The sequence below is a fragment of the Cebus imitator genome, unplaced genomic scaffold (assembly GCF_001604975.1).
Source record: "Cebus imitator isolate Cc_AM_T3 unplaced genomic scaffold, Cebus_imitator-1.0 Scaffold25, whole genome shotgun sequence".
In the NCBI taxonomy this organism is placed as follows: domain Eukaryota; kingdom Metazoa; phylum Chordata; class Mammalia; order Primates; family Cebidae; genus Cebus; species Cebus imitator.
This window is the reverse complement of record NW_016107340.1, coordinates 1060839-1077374: the sequence shown is the minus strand read 5'-3', so window position 1 is coordinate 1077374 and position 16536 is coordinate 1060839. Positions and strand designations below refer to the sequence as shown.

Genomic DNA, 16536 nt, shown 5'->3' with positions numbered 1-16536 from the left:
AATGGCCCTGTCTGTTCCAGAGAGGCTGGATTTCACCACTGGGAAGGGCTTTGCTGGAGTCATTCTGAGTGTTCAGTTGCAGGGATCATGTTGACAGGTTTTATGCTCTACTGCAGACCACCCTGTCAGGTAGAATTAAGCACCAGGTCTCAGGTGGGCCTACTTGTTCATATTTGATGGGAAGTGCTAACCTAACAATTAGGGAGGAACAAAGGGGTGATATAAGAAACCTGATAAATGATCAAACTTCCTATTTAACCAGGCTGATAAGGTATGATGTTTGGTTTTTGCCTATTTTTAAAGATCAGCTCAAGTTTATTCAAATTACTTTATTCTTAGAAGCTAACAAACCCCTATCATGTGCAAAGCCCTATGCTAGATATTAGAGGAATTATAAATACTCTAACCTCAGGCAGGTGAAGTTATTACCCCCAAAGAGGCACTAAATGTATAATATGTTCTCAGATTGTGAACTGCCAGGTTCCCTAGAAGCAGAGCCCACGATGGGGATTTTTGACGCAAGTGATTTATTAAGGGAATGCCCTCAGGAGAACACTGTAAGTGAGTGAGGGAACCAGGACAGGGAAGGAGAAGCTGAGGAAGACCGTGGTTTCCAGCAACATCAATCTGATGTCACTGGGAGCTCGGCACATGGATTGCACTGCAGAGCCTACCCCATCTTCAGATGAGGGAGCAGGCCTTCTGTACCTCTTGCTCTAATCAGGCACTGGCTGTGGGCCAACCTTAGAGAGGAGGCATAACTCCTGCCCACTTCTGGGCAAGGTGGCTTCAATCCTTCGGAGAAAGTAGAAAAGTGGGAGCCACTGGCCACAGTACCCAAAGCAGCTGGGAATGAGTCCATCTCCCGAGCAAAATGGATTACAGGGAATTCCAATGGAACACACACATTTGTCACATAAATGTAAGGCACGTAGCACAGCACTGTACCTGGCCTATGGCGAATATTAAATAAATGTGAATAAGTAACTACATCTGCAGGCATGCTGCATGAAACCTTCCTGAGCCCCTAGTCACAGGCTCTACTTCCTGTTTTTTCTCATAGACTCTGTCATTCTCATTCTATTTTGCAATAGGGTTTTAGAGTATTAGGCTCCATTTTTTTTTTTTTTTTGAGACGGAGTCTTGTTCTGTTGTCCAGTCTGGAGTGCAATGGTGCAATGTCAGCTCACTGCAACCTCTGCCTCCTGGGTTCAAACCATTTTCCTGCGTAGCCTCCTGAGTAGCTTGGGACTACAGGTGTTCACCACCATGCCCAGATAATTTTTGTATTTTCAGGAGAGATACGGTTTTGCCATGTTGGCCAGGCTGGTCTTGAACTCCTGACCTCAAGTTATCCACCTGCCTCAGCCTCCCAAAGTACTGGGATTACAGGCATGAGTCACCATGGCTGGCCTTTTGTTATTTCTGTATCACCACAGAGCTAGATAGATTATATAAATCATTGCTGAGTTAATTAATTAATCCTTCTCCATGTTTCTTTAGAGAGACTACAGTTCTTAATGTTAAATATTTAGGAAATAAACAGAGTAAAGGTCTCCCACTGTGTAAAGACTGGCTCCTACTTCTTGGGAAGACTGGATAGATCCTGAGTGTGTTCAGTGCAGTATAAAATTCAAGGGCAGGAACTGGGGAGCCAGGTGAGCTGGGTGTAAATCACTGCTCTCTGAAGATGAATGACCAGGAACAAATTACTTCACATATCTGTGTCTCACTTTCCTGACCTCCAAAATGGGAGTAATACTAGTGTCTACATTACAGGGCTGTTGTGGGATAGGTGTGAAGTACATACACAGTGCTGAGGCTCAGTGAGTGCCAGGTGAGTGTAACCTACAGACCAATAGGGGAGATCCGAGGTGGCCACCGGATGATGCATAGGATGTGACTAGGCAGAAAGGACAGATGTGGATGCGAAAAGCAGAAGTGCATGAGAAAAGACATGGAGGTGGGGTGCCTGTTCAGAGGACTGGCCCATCTGGGGAAGAGGGTTTGCAAAATGGAAACTTGCAGATAACGCTACAAGGATTGTTGTGACTGAGCTTGAAACAGGCCTTTTTTTATCAGCTGAGGAGTCTGGATTGATTGCTGCTTGAGTTCAGGAGAAAAGATAGTGTTGGGATTCCTGGGGGTCATACTGCACAGGGAGAGACTGGCTGAGGTCATAGCAGAAAGGAAAAGGCCCTCAGTGACATCCTCACATCGTAGGTCAACACCCACTGCTGCCCATATTCGGAAGAGAACATAAAATTGAAGACCTCGGCACATAGCTAGGTGATGTTCTTTACAATGGTTTCCTACCCCTGCTTCTGCATTGTAGCTTGCGTGAAATAAGCAAGAAGGAACAGGACCAAGCCCTGGCTGCTGCACTTGCTGGCATCCTGTGGGCTGCAGGAGCAGCTCAGAAGGCCACCGTCTGTCTTGTTTCTGAGGAGACTTATGTTGCCTCGACTCCAGACTACTCTGTGGACAATTTCACTGAGCGAGTAAGTGAAATATGGTAATAACAGTCCTCCCTGTCCTGCCAGATGAAAGGCCAACAAAGCCTGTGCATGTAATAGATTTACCATGGATATGCAGGTGGGGCCCCATCCATGCTCCTGATGTGAGTGGAGGAAAATACCAAGGGCTATAAGTGATCCAAGCAGACAAAGCAGGGAATCCAGTTGTAAATTCCTCCTTCCAGAATTCACCATGAACAAAAATATCTCCCACTGGAAATCATCACAAACTATATTTCCATATCCACAGTCTGAAAGACAGCTAAATTTCACCTATTAGATAAAAATCTCTTTCTAGTTTTACTGCTCAAGATATTACATGATTTCAACCTGAGGAATGCTGGTGATGCTGGTAGCTACCCAGTTTCACAGTATATGTTTCGCATGGTTCTGTGTAAGATAATATGTTAATTTTTGGTAATGTGATTATGCAGTGAAACAAAAATCCCACTTGTGGCAAAACAGTGAGTTGACATCTCTTAGATGTAACTTTCATCTTCCTTTTCATTTTTATCTTCTGTTCCTGATTTATAGCTCCAGCTGTTTGAATTTTTAGAGAAAGAAGCCGCTGAGAAATTCATCTATGATCACCTACAATGTGTAAGTGTTTAAGTGTTAATTCCTTTATGTTGCCTGATCTTACAGGGATCTTCTTCCTTTGATAAAGTCTATTTCTAATGATGCCTGTTAAGAAAACCAGGTCATTTTGAGGGCTAAGAAGGGCAGAATGGGAGAACAAAAAAGATCTGCCTCTTCCTCCTCACAACCTAGAAAGAGGCCAGATCACACAGAGACCCACCCACAAATGCCTCTTTTCCTTTGGTTAATCAAGACTAGAGAATAATACATCAGAGAGTATGTAACCAGTATTTCTTTTGCAGCAAGAGAGAATGTTAAAGCAGTCCTATGTCATCTAATGAATGAAAAATAAAAATGGTGAAAAAATAAAATAATCTAAGGTTCTTATCTAAGCTGTTAAAGTGACCATTCACATTGACTCCACATAATTGGCTTCTGGCCTTGAAAAGGTGGTCCTGTTTCACCTCGTCTATCAGCAGCTTCTGCACAGTGTCCTCCACTGCAACGACTCTTCCTCACCCCCAGAGTGGACAGGGGACAAAGAAGGGTGCAGTGATGATAGAAAATGAAAGGTACATTTTTAGGAATACTCTATGGAGAAAGGAATAAAAGCTGATTTTCTGAAAAATCAGAAACATACAATGTGAAAGCAGAGGGCAATTAGCAAGATAACCATGAAGTGATACAACTGTTCATTGTATGGAGCAGGGAAAGGTGATCTCACAGGTCTGTTGTTAACTTGTGTGGTAGGCAGAGGACTAGTCCCCCTAAAGAGGCCCAAATTCTATACCCGGGACTTGTGAATATGTTACATTACATGGCAAAGGGGAATTAAGGTTGCTAGTCAGCTGACTTTAAAATAGGGGAAAAGTCCTGGATGACCCAGGTGGGCCAGGTGGAATCACAAGGGTCACTAATACGGAAGAGAAAGCAAAAGAGGAAGTCAGAGAGAAGCGGTAGGAGAAGAGCGCCCCCTGTTGTTGCTGGCTTCAATCCGCTTCCATGACAGAAGAGCAGAGCCATGAACTAAGGAAAATGGGCCTTTCGAAACTGCTGAGGACTAGGAAACAGATTTTTCTCTAGCATTGCTAGAAGAAAAGCTGTCCTGCTGGCATCTTGATTTTAGCTCATTATGATCCATTTCAGACTTCTGACTTCTAGAACTATAAGATCATAAATCTGTATTGTTTAAGCTGTTACATTTACGGTAATTTGTTATAGCAGCAATATGAACCTCGTAAAACCAGTATGATAGATTTTAAGTACCTGACATGAAATGTTGAGCTAGAAGCCTGCTTAGGGATTCTTTGTTGTGGGCAGGAGACACTGAATGGGGTTACACAGACATAGAGTAACCATTTAAGAAATGGCCCTTTTAGCAAAAAGAGGCAAATCCCTCCCTCCCTGTCTTCCATCTCCTCAACTCAAATCTGGGAGAATCTGATTCAATAAATAGGAAGAAACTCCCCTCCCCCAGGCCCCACCCATATCTGCAAGAAATTCTTAAACTTAGCCATGGTTGAGATCAGAGGATCACAGCTGAAGCTATATACAAGCTTCCCCAGTCGAGACTAAGCGTTGAGCTGGAATAATGAAGGCCCTGTACAGAAATGGGCTCTGAAACACAAGTTTCAGAGAGCTAAACATTACCTTAGCCACACTGGGCAAGTGCAGGTGCCATTTCCTGAGTGAGGGGGACTTGATGGTATATATATTCCTTTCAAGGGCCTCCCCTAGACAGGGTTGCACATTATGATTAGCACCCCATCCAGAACTTTACCAAACCAGTCTCACTATGAAAATGTATCAATCCTGTGTCTCGTTCCATTTGGCAGAAATCTCAAGCTCGAAGTCTGAGGGCTACATGTGAGCTGCAGATCTTTTGTTATAGGTTGAACTATGTCCCCCAAAAATGATATGTTGAAGTTCTAACCCTCTTTCCCAGTACCTGTGAATGTGGATCTTATTGAAAATAAGGTCTTTTAGATGTAATCAAGTTAAGATGAGGTCATACTCAATTTTGTTGGGCCCTAATCCAGTGGCTGGTATCTTTATAAGAAAAGGAAAAATTTGAACACAGACACACAGGAAGAACACCATGTGATAACGGAAGCAGAGACCAGGGTGATGCTTCTACAAGCTAAGGAAGGCCAGCAACCACCAGAAACCAGGAAGATGCAAGGAAGGATCCTCCCTGAGGGCCTTCAGAGAGAGCATGGCCCTACCTTGATTTCAGACTTTTAGCTCCCCAAACTGTGAGAGAATACATTCCTATTGTTTTAAACCATTCGGTTTTCTGTAGTCTTTCATGGCAGCCCCAGGAAACAAACACACCTGTCATATAGGATCTGCACATTAGCCTACAGTGCTGCTTTTTACAAATTTGAATCAATGAATGTCAGAAGCAATCAGGAAATTCCACGTAAAAACTACATTTTTGGTTTTTATCAAAAAATCAGAAAATCTGGCCACACAGGACCTATATTCTTGCATGTCCTCAATTAGCTGACATAAGAGGCAGCTACCTTCATTAGACAAGTTTTCACAGACTGAATGATGTCCACATCCTAATCCCAGAAACATATTAATACAGTAGTCCCTCTTTATTCTTGGTTTTGCTTTCGGCTGGTTCTATTACCCTGGTCAACCAGGGTCCAAAAATATTAAATATAAAATTCCAGAAATAAGCAATTCATAAGTTTTAAATTGCATGCTATTCGGAGCACTGTGATGAAATATCTTGCCATCTCAATCCATCCCACCCAGGATGTGAATAATTCCATTGTCCAGTGGGTCCACACTGTAAAGGCTCCACACCCATTAGTCACACAGTGACAGTCATGTCATGGTATTACAATGCCTATGTTCAAGTAACCCTTATTTTACTTAATAATGGCACCCAAACACAAGAATAATGCTGCCAGTATATTGCTATAAATGTTCTACACTATTATTGTTAATTACTGTGCCTAATGTAAAACTTTTTCAAAAGTATGTATATATAGGAAAAAACATGGTATATACAGGATTTGGTACTATCCATGGTTTCAGGCATCCACTGGATAATGGAACTTGTCCCTCATGGATAAGGGAGACTACTATATGTCACCCAACTGATTGAAAGGATTTGCAGATGATCAAGTTAAAGATCTTGAGAGGGGGTAGGGGACATTATCCTGGATTATCCAGATGGGCCCAATTAATCTAAAGGGTCTTTATAAGGGAAAGGGGGGAGGCAGGAGAGTCAGAGAGATGTGACCAGGGAAGCAGAGGGAGAAAGTTATGTGATATGGGGCCACTAGCCAAGGAATGAGGAGGGCTTCTAGAAGCTGGAAAAAGAAAAGAAACGGATTCACCCCAAAAGCTTCCAGAAGGAATACAGGTTTGTGAGCACTTTGATTTTAGCACAGTGAGACCCATGTTGGACTTTTAACCTCCAGAACTGTGAGATAATAATAAATTTGGGTTGTTTTAAGCCACCAAAGCTGTGGCACTTTGTTACAGTTGCAATAAGGAATCTATATATAAAAGAATCCCTGTATGCATTAGGCCCCACCCCTTCCCATTTCTCCTACTCATTTCAGTTTCTATCTGGCTCCTATGGCACTAGAATTTATTCTCCTACGTGAGGGCCCTCCCCGCTGTCAGGTCACATACAGCAAAATGGGTAAATTAATCCACACAGGGAAAAGCATATGCCTTTTAGCATAAGTCTTCCTAAAGAAGACTTTAAAGATGTTTTAACTCTGCACCTAGAAAGGCAGCCAGAGAAGCTACTCTACTTGTCAGCAAGCAGAGTGTTGACATCAAGCTAAAATAAAGCCAACTAATGAGAGGCTCTGAATGTTTACTAGATAGTTTAGATTGGATCCTAGAGTTTGCAAGGCACCTTAAAATTCTGAGCAGAAAAGAAACCTGTCCAAGAAAAGAGACAGGGGAGAAGTGCATCCTAGAGGGCCACGTACTAATTTTGCTGTGGATCTAGCATGTTCCAAGAACCAAGGAAGGTTTGATGAATTAATTGCTTCATTTAACTTTTGCAATGAACCTGGAGAAAAGGTTCTCTTTATCTATGATTGTGGATTAGATTGAAACTCCAAGAAGTTAGTAAGTAGGAGTTAGAAAGCAGTAGAACCAAGGTGTGTAACTCCCAAGTGGTTTCTGCAAAGCCTCTCTGCTCCCCCTTAGTTTAATGGGGCAGTGAGGAAGGACATGAGGAGACAAGAGGCTGGATAAGGAGAGGGCAGGGAAGGGCAACCAAGAGCAGCAGTGAGGTGGGCTAGAAAGGATACACTATACCTTGGCCAAGGTTTGAAGAGAATCACACGCTAGAAGTGCAGGACAGAAAGACAAGGTGAAGGCTAATAGAATGATAGCACCACTGACAGACAGGAAGCAGGGAAACAATAAGTTTGAGAGTAGAAAGCTTGATCCTTTCAGCAGCCAGGGGGAAAAATATTCTCCCAGCCGCTGGGTGCAGTGGCTCACACCTGTAATCCCAACACTTTGAGAGGCCTAGGTGTGTAGATCATGAGGTCAAGAAATCAAGGCCATCCTGGCCAACATGGTGAAACCCCGTCTCTACTAGAAATACAAAAATTAGCTGGGTGTCGCAGCACACACCTGTACAGGTACGCAGGAGGCTGAGGCAGGAGAATCACCTGAACCCGGGAGGCAGAGGTTGCAGTGAGCCGAGATCGTGCAACTCACTGCACTCCAGCCTGGCGACAGAGCAAGATTCCGTCTTTAAAAAAAAAATCTCAGCCTGTAAATCCTTAAATTCATATCCACAGATACAAGTATCTGTATTGCTTTTATACAAACATGCTTTTGTTTTCCAAACAGTTCAGAGGGGAAGGGAGCCATGGTGTCATCCTATTTCTGTACAGCCTGATCTTCTCCAGAACATTTGAAAGGTAAATTCTACAGATGTTTGCACAGGTATTTTCTCTATGTAGAAAATATATAGGATTGGGATCACATAAACAATGTACTCCTGTATTGAAAATCTCCATATTGGAAACATGAATGCAATGTTTTTTTCTTCTAGTGGATTCTCTTTTGTTGACACGTCCTTTCCTATAGTTGGCTTGACCATCTTAATGGGCAAGTGGATGTCATCAGTCAAGTGTGAATCTGTTCTTAGAGTACCCTAGTAGCTTCCTCCTCCTTGTGGCTGTAAATATTGGTGCTTAACACCAAAGCTTGTTTGTACAAGTTTCATAAATATATTTAGATCCACAATAAGGTATATCCTCAAATATGTATTTTGTCTCTATGATATGCAAAGCTCTGTTCTTGGCTCTATGGGAGGTACAAAGAAGAGAAGTACATCCCTGTCCTCCTGCAGAGTCCAGGCTGGGCAAGACAAAGCGTGTACACAGAGATGCTGGGCAAATCCCAGGAGGTACCTGATTTGCTAAGTGAGATGTACAGAGAATGAATCTCAGTGGGCTCCAGAGGAGGAAGAGGCCTCCGCAGACAGGGTGGGCAGGGAAGGCTTCAGGAAAGAAATGGACTTTCTTCTGAACCTTGAAAGAAAGGTAACCTTTGGAGAGCCACAAATAGAGAGCTTTCAGGAGGGAAGAATGACAAGCCCTGCAGCAGTGGGCCTGAAACGTTTTCTATATGCCACCATCACATTTTTATGGTATGTGGTATTATTCACTTCACTTTAAAAAAAAATTAATAGACATTTAAATATCAACCTCTTTCTAAACATTAATATTCTTTAAATCATGTACCATGCTAAAGATAAAATATATTGAGATAAATACATCATTATTAAAATCCTAAAATGTTCATGTCTATACCACCTAAAATCATACCACCCTTTGAGAAGCATTATCCTGAGTTGTGTCTGATGCCACCATGATACTCACCATGCTCGGCTCAGTCTTTAAGTCTCATTCACAGAAAGACAGAAGCTCCAGTCCCATGAATAGATTTGTTCAAGAACACATACAGTTCACCTACTAGTACACAGCACTTCTCCCTGAGTGACAGCAGAAGCCACATTACCCTGACCTTATATTGTCAAGGGTGAGACCATGGCCCCCGACAACCACGGAAGCTGCCTTTCTGCAGCCAAGAAATGGGCTCAGCCAAGAAATGGGCACATTTTTGTGGCCAGTTTTCCATCTGGACAATCTATTGAGCTCTGCCTTCAACCAGCACTCTCTCGTGTGGTCATGTGTCACCACCCTGAGCCAAGTGCATTCCTTGTCACATAGAACAAAGAACTTCTTCACTGAACCCAGCATCCACCCAGAGCACACACACAGGGATTCTAACATTTGAGACATCCGCACCTTCTTCCTTACCACGGACTACTCACTTCCCCCAGCTGCATCTACCTCTGCAACCCCAGTCCTAGAGGCTTTCCCTGTGAGAGGTGGAAAAGTTCAAATGAGCGACAGTGACTAGGAGAGCCCGTGTTACTGCTGCTTTGTGTTTTGGGGGAAAAGAAGCTACAGGCTCCTGGTGCAATCACTGTCTCTGACTGGATGCCAATGGCTTCTCCCATTCTGCAGGCTTCAAATGGACCTAGATGTCACCACCACTCAGCTGCTACAACCAAATGCTGGAGGCTTCCTGTGCAGGCAGGTGAGCAGGAAGACTCTGCTTTCTACTGTACAATCTGAATTAGTCAAACGCCACATGCAGAGTTTGAAAACGGAAAAAAGAAAATCAATCTGAATTAGGCTTGTTTTCTAATTAAATGTATTCTCTTCTTAAGTAAAGAGCAATCCAGTTATCTTTGAAAGAGTATGAAGACACTACCCTGGGTTGCATCAAAATCTACCATCCAATTTTCCTAACAGTCCTCCCTAGTTTACCTCCGAGAGCCCTGCATCCCTGAGATCCTAGCAACAGTAGAAAATATCTTGACAAGACCCACCAGGAATCCCTAATCACAGAAAGAAAAATGCTATAAAAAAAATGGTAGTTTCATGCTTCTTAAATCACAACCATGGAAATCAACATTTAAAAGTACTGTAAAGGGAGGAAGGGCAGGAAGATCAGAGTCGGGTACAGAGGGAGTTTTAAGTTTTAAGAAAAAAGCTCATAAACAATTGTTTTAACTCTACCAAATACTTAGAACATATTTTTCCTGAATTATGTATCCTGTGATTTAATTCTTTTCAGTAAAAATAATGATTTTTAATAGAAAAAAAATTAAGCTATTATTTCATTGCTACGTAAAATGTAAATATCTGTAAAATACGCTATGTAGGCAGTTCTGAACATGATTTTAACGGGAAGAGCAAGTCCCCATGTCTTCAATGGCTGTGAGAAAGGAAAGTCCCAGGAAACATTACATGGAGTCCTGACCCGCAGTGACGTCGGCTATTTGCAGTGGGGTAAGGACGCCTTGGAAGATGACAGACTCTCACAGGTGAGTGTGTTCTAGTCCTCAACCACACAAACACAACGCCAATATTTTCACAGTTTAAAAGTCTGTCTATTAAGGCAATTCAAACCTGAGCCTACTTTCTCCCTCACTGTTTGCCTGTGTACCTTCCTCCTACCACACACAGGCATTTAGGGAAACTGCTACAGATGGAAATATCCCAGGCCACTTGCTTCGTATTTTACATATTCTTATGTACATAAAATATAGGTGACAAAAGTAATAAATTTTAAAGCAATATTTGAAATATACAGACATCTCTGTTTAACAAGGTTGACAAACATATTTATACACACACACAGGTAAAGTCCCCTGTCATCCTCATGCAGCTACACACCCCCTTTGCAGAAATAAACACTGTTACCAGTTGATGGGTATCCTACCAATCCTTCATTGATGCAAATGAATGCACGCAGCCTATATATTGCTCAAAGCTTTAAAAAAAAAAACCCCACTGGAAAACCAGGGGTGGCCCTACTTTTGAAACTCCTGTCAAAAAGCTTTCCAGCTCAGGGGATTTACAACCTCTGATGACCAGAAAGTAAAATGTCCTGTTGAAAAGCACAACCAGGGAATTAATTAAGATGTGATACTGCAAAAACAAGCAGAAGAGTAAGAAAGCAAACATGCCTACCCCAAACCACAGATCGAAGCTGCTTCTGTGGTATTTCACAAAAATGTCACCCTACAACCCAGGGAAGATGAGGCAGATTCTATAACAAGTAACACTTCTCTGGAATGGCCTTGAAACCAGTTCAGATGTCATTCAACTTGATGGAGGATGTAAACCTACACAAGCCTCCCAACCACCTCTTCCAGACACCAGCAGCAAACAAAGCTTCGCTGCTCAGCAACTGTCCTGTCCTCCAGCTCTCCTGGTTCCCACTCAAAATGCCTTTCATGTATATAGGGCTTCATCTGTCCCTCTTTCTACTATTGTCTCCAGCTACTACGTTATTCACGAAATCAGCATCTTGCAACACATACATATGTCTGATGCCATCAAAAATGGTGTCTAACAGAATTGATATATTTTGTGTACAAATGTGCTTTAAAAGTTTGCTTAGTATTCCTTGAGTTTGTATTCTTTGTTCATCATAGAAAAATGTGAAGTGATAGACAAGGTAAAAGTAAAAGAAGCAAAACGAATTTCATTACCCAGAGGTCAATCTTTTCAAGAATGTTTTTCAGAAATTCTCTTTTTCTTTTTCATATCTGTATGTGTGTGTGTGGTGCGTGCGCTTTAATAGAGACAGGGGTCTCACTGTGTTGCCCAGGCTGGTCTTGAACTTCTGGGTTCAAGCGATTCTCCTACCTCAGCCTCTCAAAGTGCTAAGATTACAGGTGTGAGGCACTGTGCCCAGCTGTATCAATGTCTTATTCTACTCTTCTGAAACCTGCTTTTTTCATTTAACACAAATATCTCATTTAATATCAAATATGAGGATATGACCCTCCATTTATTTATTTTTGAGACAGAATTCACTCTGTTGTCCAGGCTGGAGTTGAGTGGCACCATCTCAGCTCACTGCAACCTCAGCCTCCCAGGTTAAAGTGATTATCCTGCCTCAGCCTCATGAGTAGCTGGCATTACAGGTGCATAGCACCATGTCCAACTAATTTTTGTATTTTCAGTACAGACAGGATTTTCACCATTTTGGCCAGGCTGGTCTCAAACTCCTGACCTCAAGTGATCCATCCACCTCGGCCTCCCAAAGTGCTGGGATTACAGGCGTGAGCCATGGCCTGGACTCACATTATATTTAGAGGATGCAGAGTTCTATTGTGTGGATGTGAAAGACTGCACTTTGAATACACCCTGGACAGGGAACTGATTATTATGAAGTTCCTAATCACTTTTTCTAGATAATTTGGGAATTCATCTTAAAATCTGACTCATATAATGAAGAGTAAAACTAAACCAGAAAAAGAGCATTTATAGATTTTATTTTACATATTTTTCTTTTCTTTCAACCGTGTGTGGTCACTTGGTGTCCATGGTCTAGTATTTTATAGCATAAGAACCCAGTAATACACCAAGACTTGTTTTGAAAACAGAGTGACATACTGGAAGCAAGTTTCAAAGGGTGGCGACACAGAAATACAATAATGATTTTAGTATTTTGTCTATTATTACAAAAGCTCTTCTATAAGATTATTTCACTAGATCCTCATTATAAACTAGAAAAATTTAAAACAGCGTTTCTCCTATTTCAGTCATTTGAGTAGGTAATTCAGAAGCTTTTTCATGCCTCTCTGCTACGCCTATTATTTGCTTAATGTTTTTCTTTCAATCCACTCACTTAAATGTGGTTCTAACCTTTTCTGCAGCAGTAATAGAAGCCATGGGCTTGATGTGCTAACTGCTTTTTTTCCCCCTAATATATATTTCATTAAACATTTGTTTTTTAAAATTCACTCCTTGTGCCATCCACTTTCATGTCACGTGCTGCCAGTGGACACACACACACACAGACAGACACACGGGAATGTGGCGTAAAGCTGAGGAAATTCCATGCCATTCACAGGGGTGTAACCTGTACCAGTTTTACCCTCTCTGCTCCTGTTTCCTCACCGACAACACAGGTGCATTCATTCCACACGCACCTGCCCTGCAACCTGATCAGATTAAGGACTGATGTGACGATCAGAGGAAATCATGGATGCTGAAGCTCATTGGAAGGCCAGAATGTTCTACAGACATATAAGGCCTTATAATGGACGATAACAAGGCATAATGTTGCGGCACTTTATTCAGCTATGTTCGCTCAGCATAGCTAAATGCTAACTGAATACTAATTATAAGGCTCTATTTCCAGGTACAAAGATGAGCCATACTTGACCATACATACAGTGATTGCTATAGGAAGGACACATGCAATAAAAGCTAGATAGCAGTGATGTCATCCCTGGCTGCACACTGAAGTCGCCTGGAAATCTTTTACAACTCTCAATGCCCAGGTCATCCCCCAGAACAGTGTTAGGTTTATAAGCACAGGACCTGTGTAGTCTAACAAGGCCCTGCACTTGGAAGGCCCCACACTTGGTTTAGTGCTCTAGTGTCTGGTGTCACTGTCTTGAAATTGTTAATTTTTGAATGAGGGCCCCCACATTTTTATTTTGCACTGGGCCTCAAATTACGCGGCCAACACTGCCCAAAGACTCTGCTTCATTTGGTCTGGGAAGCATCTGGGTGACTGAAGTGGTTTTTCTTTTTTTTCTCTGAGATGGAGTGTCGCACTGTCACCCAGGCTGGAGTGCAATGGCACGATCTTGGCTCACTGCAACCTCCGCCTCCCAGGTTCAAGTGATTCTCCTGCCTCAGATTCCCAGGTAGCTGGGATTACAGGTGCCTACCACCATGCCCAGCTAATTTTTTTGTATTTTTAGTAGAGATGGGGTTTCACTATGTCAGCCAGGCTGGTCTCAAATGCCTGACCTCATGATCCACCCACCTCAGCCTCCCAAAGTGTTGGGATTACAGGTGTGAGCCACCATGCCCGGCCTGCAACTGAAGTTTTTAAAGCCATAGGTGATTCTAAAATGCAACCAGGATTAGAAACCTCTGTTCAAAAGCAGGGCTTCTCACCCTCTGCACCACTGAAATTGTGAACTGGTTAATTCTTTGTTGTGGGGAGCTGTCCTGTCCACTGCAGGCTACTGAGCAGCATTCCTGGCCTCTACTCACTAGATTCCAGCAGCACTGGCCCAGTGTGACAATAAAAATGTCTCCAGACATTTCAAAATGCCCCCATGAGGAGCAGAAGTGATCATAGTTGAGAACCACCCCTTTAGAGGAAGGAGGAAAAAATCTCTTCAGGCTTAGCTGATTAAGTCCATGGTGTGCAGGATTGGGCAAGCAGCTATTTCAACTGAACTTACAAGAAAGAGTATATCTTCCTTCAATCAGTATCAGAAAGGTCAACAGCTTTCGGTTCCTTTTTAACATTTGCAAGGCTTTGGAAACAAGTTGCAGGCTTTATCTTAAATCAAAATGAAACAGGTATTTGTGAAATAGCTACCAAGTTGTTGTGAGAAAAGGGACTGTATGAGAGAATATGCCACCGCAGAGAGTCAAGAATTCACGGGGATCCAGCACTGCTGTTTCTTCTGGATCACATTTCTTTCTACACAAGTCTGCTCAGACCAACAGAACTGCTAAATCATGCTCTGAAGAAAACTACCTGCAAAGCCTAAAATATCTACCAATGATAAAGTGGATGTTTGCTGGGACCTTAAAGTCAGTCAAGAGGCCACAGCACAAGGTAAAAAAATAAGATCTTTCCTGCTGGGAAGAGGACAAAACATACCAGACAACAGGACCACCATCCAATGCCTGCTCACAGATTGGAAGGAGGGCAAAGGATGGAAACTGCCCAGGCTAGCTTTAAAATCTGCATAGACATTAGACTGCAATGCTTCCGTCTTTTTGAAAAGTGACTAATGTGGCTTTTCATCCTTCTTTCTTGGACTCGGTGTTCTCTCCCCAGAGAGACGCCTATGAATCCTGCCCTCAGTGAAAATTGCCTGAAATTGTGCACTAATGGCTTGAAACCCTGAGGATGTTTATTATGTTGTCTCTGTCATGCACTTGAAGTTTGGTTTTTGGTTTTGGTTTTTTTTTTTTTTTTTTAAAAAAAGAGCAAATACAGACTGGCAGTTAGTTTTCTGACTTGAACTCCTGGCATGTATGAATATGTTAGACATATGCATTTCAAGTTGATTTTATCTGAAGATGCTTTTTTATATCAGTTTATTATACAGGAAACATATATGAAGCCTACTTATAGTCAAGTTTATTTATTCTTATATACTTAAGTATATTTATATTCAAGTATATAGTAAGCTTATTTATTCATTGTGCTAATAATTTTGTGCATGTACCATCTATCGTGTGCCTGGCCCTTTATGGGTCATTTATTTATTTAATCCCCACTTCCACTCCAAGTTGTAATCACTATTACTTTAAGTCCAAGGTCTATTGCTTGGTCATTCATTTTAGAGATGAGAAAGGCCAGCTTGAGGTATGGGGAGTTGCCCAAAGCTAGCAGTTAGGCAAGTGTCAGAGCCAGAGATATGAACTGAGTTCTATCTACATTCAATGACCACATTCTGTCCACTGGGCCATGCTGACTGCCATTATCATCTTCGCTTATTTTCTGATAAAGTGCTAACTATATAAATGCCAGTTCTTGGAATTATACTCTATCATCGGTACTTTTATAATCTATTATATCTATTTATAGATATAGTATATAATATCTATTATAGGTATACTCATGTTGGTAACATTTAAATGGTAGCAAATCACAGCATGACAGTTTTGTTCAACAAGCTGGAACTTTATCCACTGACTTCTGTGATAGAGTAGTTGTGGGTTTGTGTTGATGGTGAACTGCCCCCACTTTGCCTCCTGGTTTGGGAGATCACATTTGTCAGGTGTATGGAAATCCTTAACCCTAGGAGACCAAGCTCCGTGGTGCTCAGAGACATGCTAACCAGAAGACCATTTGGCTGCATTATCCCCGGAAGTCTAATATTTCACAACATCCTAGCATAGAACTGAAATACTGTGCAGAACAGAAGTTTGCTCAAGAAAGAATATGATGCACTCCTGGGACAGTGCTCTAAGTATCACTGGATTGAAGACCGCTGCAGCCACCACCTTTCCTTTCTGCTCCAAACCATGGTGATTCTGCATGAGACCCGTGAAAATGCCGACTAGATATATAAGCGCTTTGTGGATATTTAGTAGCTCCTGCCTATGTTAGGTGCAACAAATCTGAAAATTATTTTTATGTTCTGATAATAAAAACCTAATATAAGAAAGAGTTCTTAGTTCAGAAGAAAACCAACGTGCAGCCTGACAGCTAGATTCTGCTGTCAAGGTGAAACGCATCCTATAATGCTGCTCCGTCTTCCCTAAGTAAATCTCTTATTACTCTGTGATAAAATTGCAGAGATTGCAAAAACATGTGCCTTTCAGTCCCAATGTCAGAGCCCAGTGGGTGAGACTGAAAAAAAAAA

The 16536-nt window shown here is 42.0% G+C and overlaps 1 protein-coding gene across 1 annotated transcript in view; it reads left to right on the top strand.

The window, feature by feature from the left end:
* The window catches only part of MINDY4B (MINDY family member 4B), a 36571-nt gene that overhangs the window by 12738 nt on the left and 7297 nt on the right, over nucleotides 1-16536 (top strand). Inside the window, exons 6-10 of the mRNA XM_037736426.1 lie at nucleotides 2336-2501; nucleotides 3051-3116; nucleotides 7941-8011; nucleotides 9629-9701; nucleotides 10333-10494. Coding sequence (XP_037592354.1) covers nucleotides 2336-2501; nucleotides 3051-3116; nucleotides 7941-8011; nucleotides 9629-9701; nucleotides 10333-10494 — 538 coding nt within the window. The remainder of the gene's footprint in view (nucleotides 1-2335; nucleotides 2502-3050; nucleotides 3117-7940; nucleotides 8012-9628; nucleotides 9702-10332; nucleotides 10495-16536) is intronic.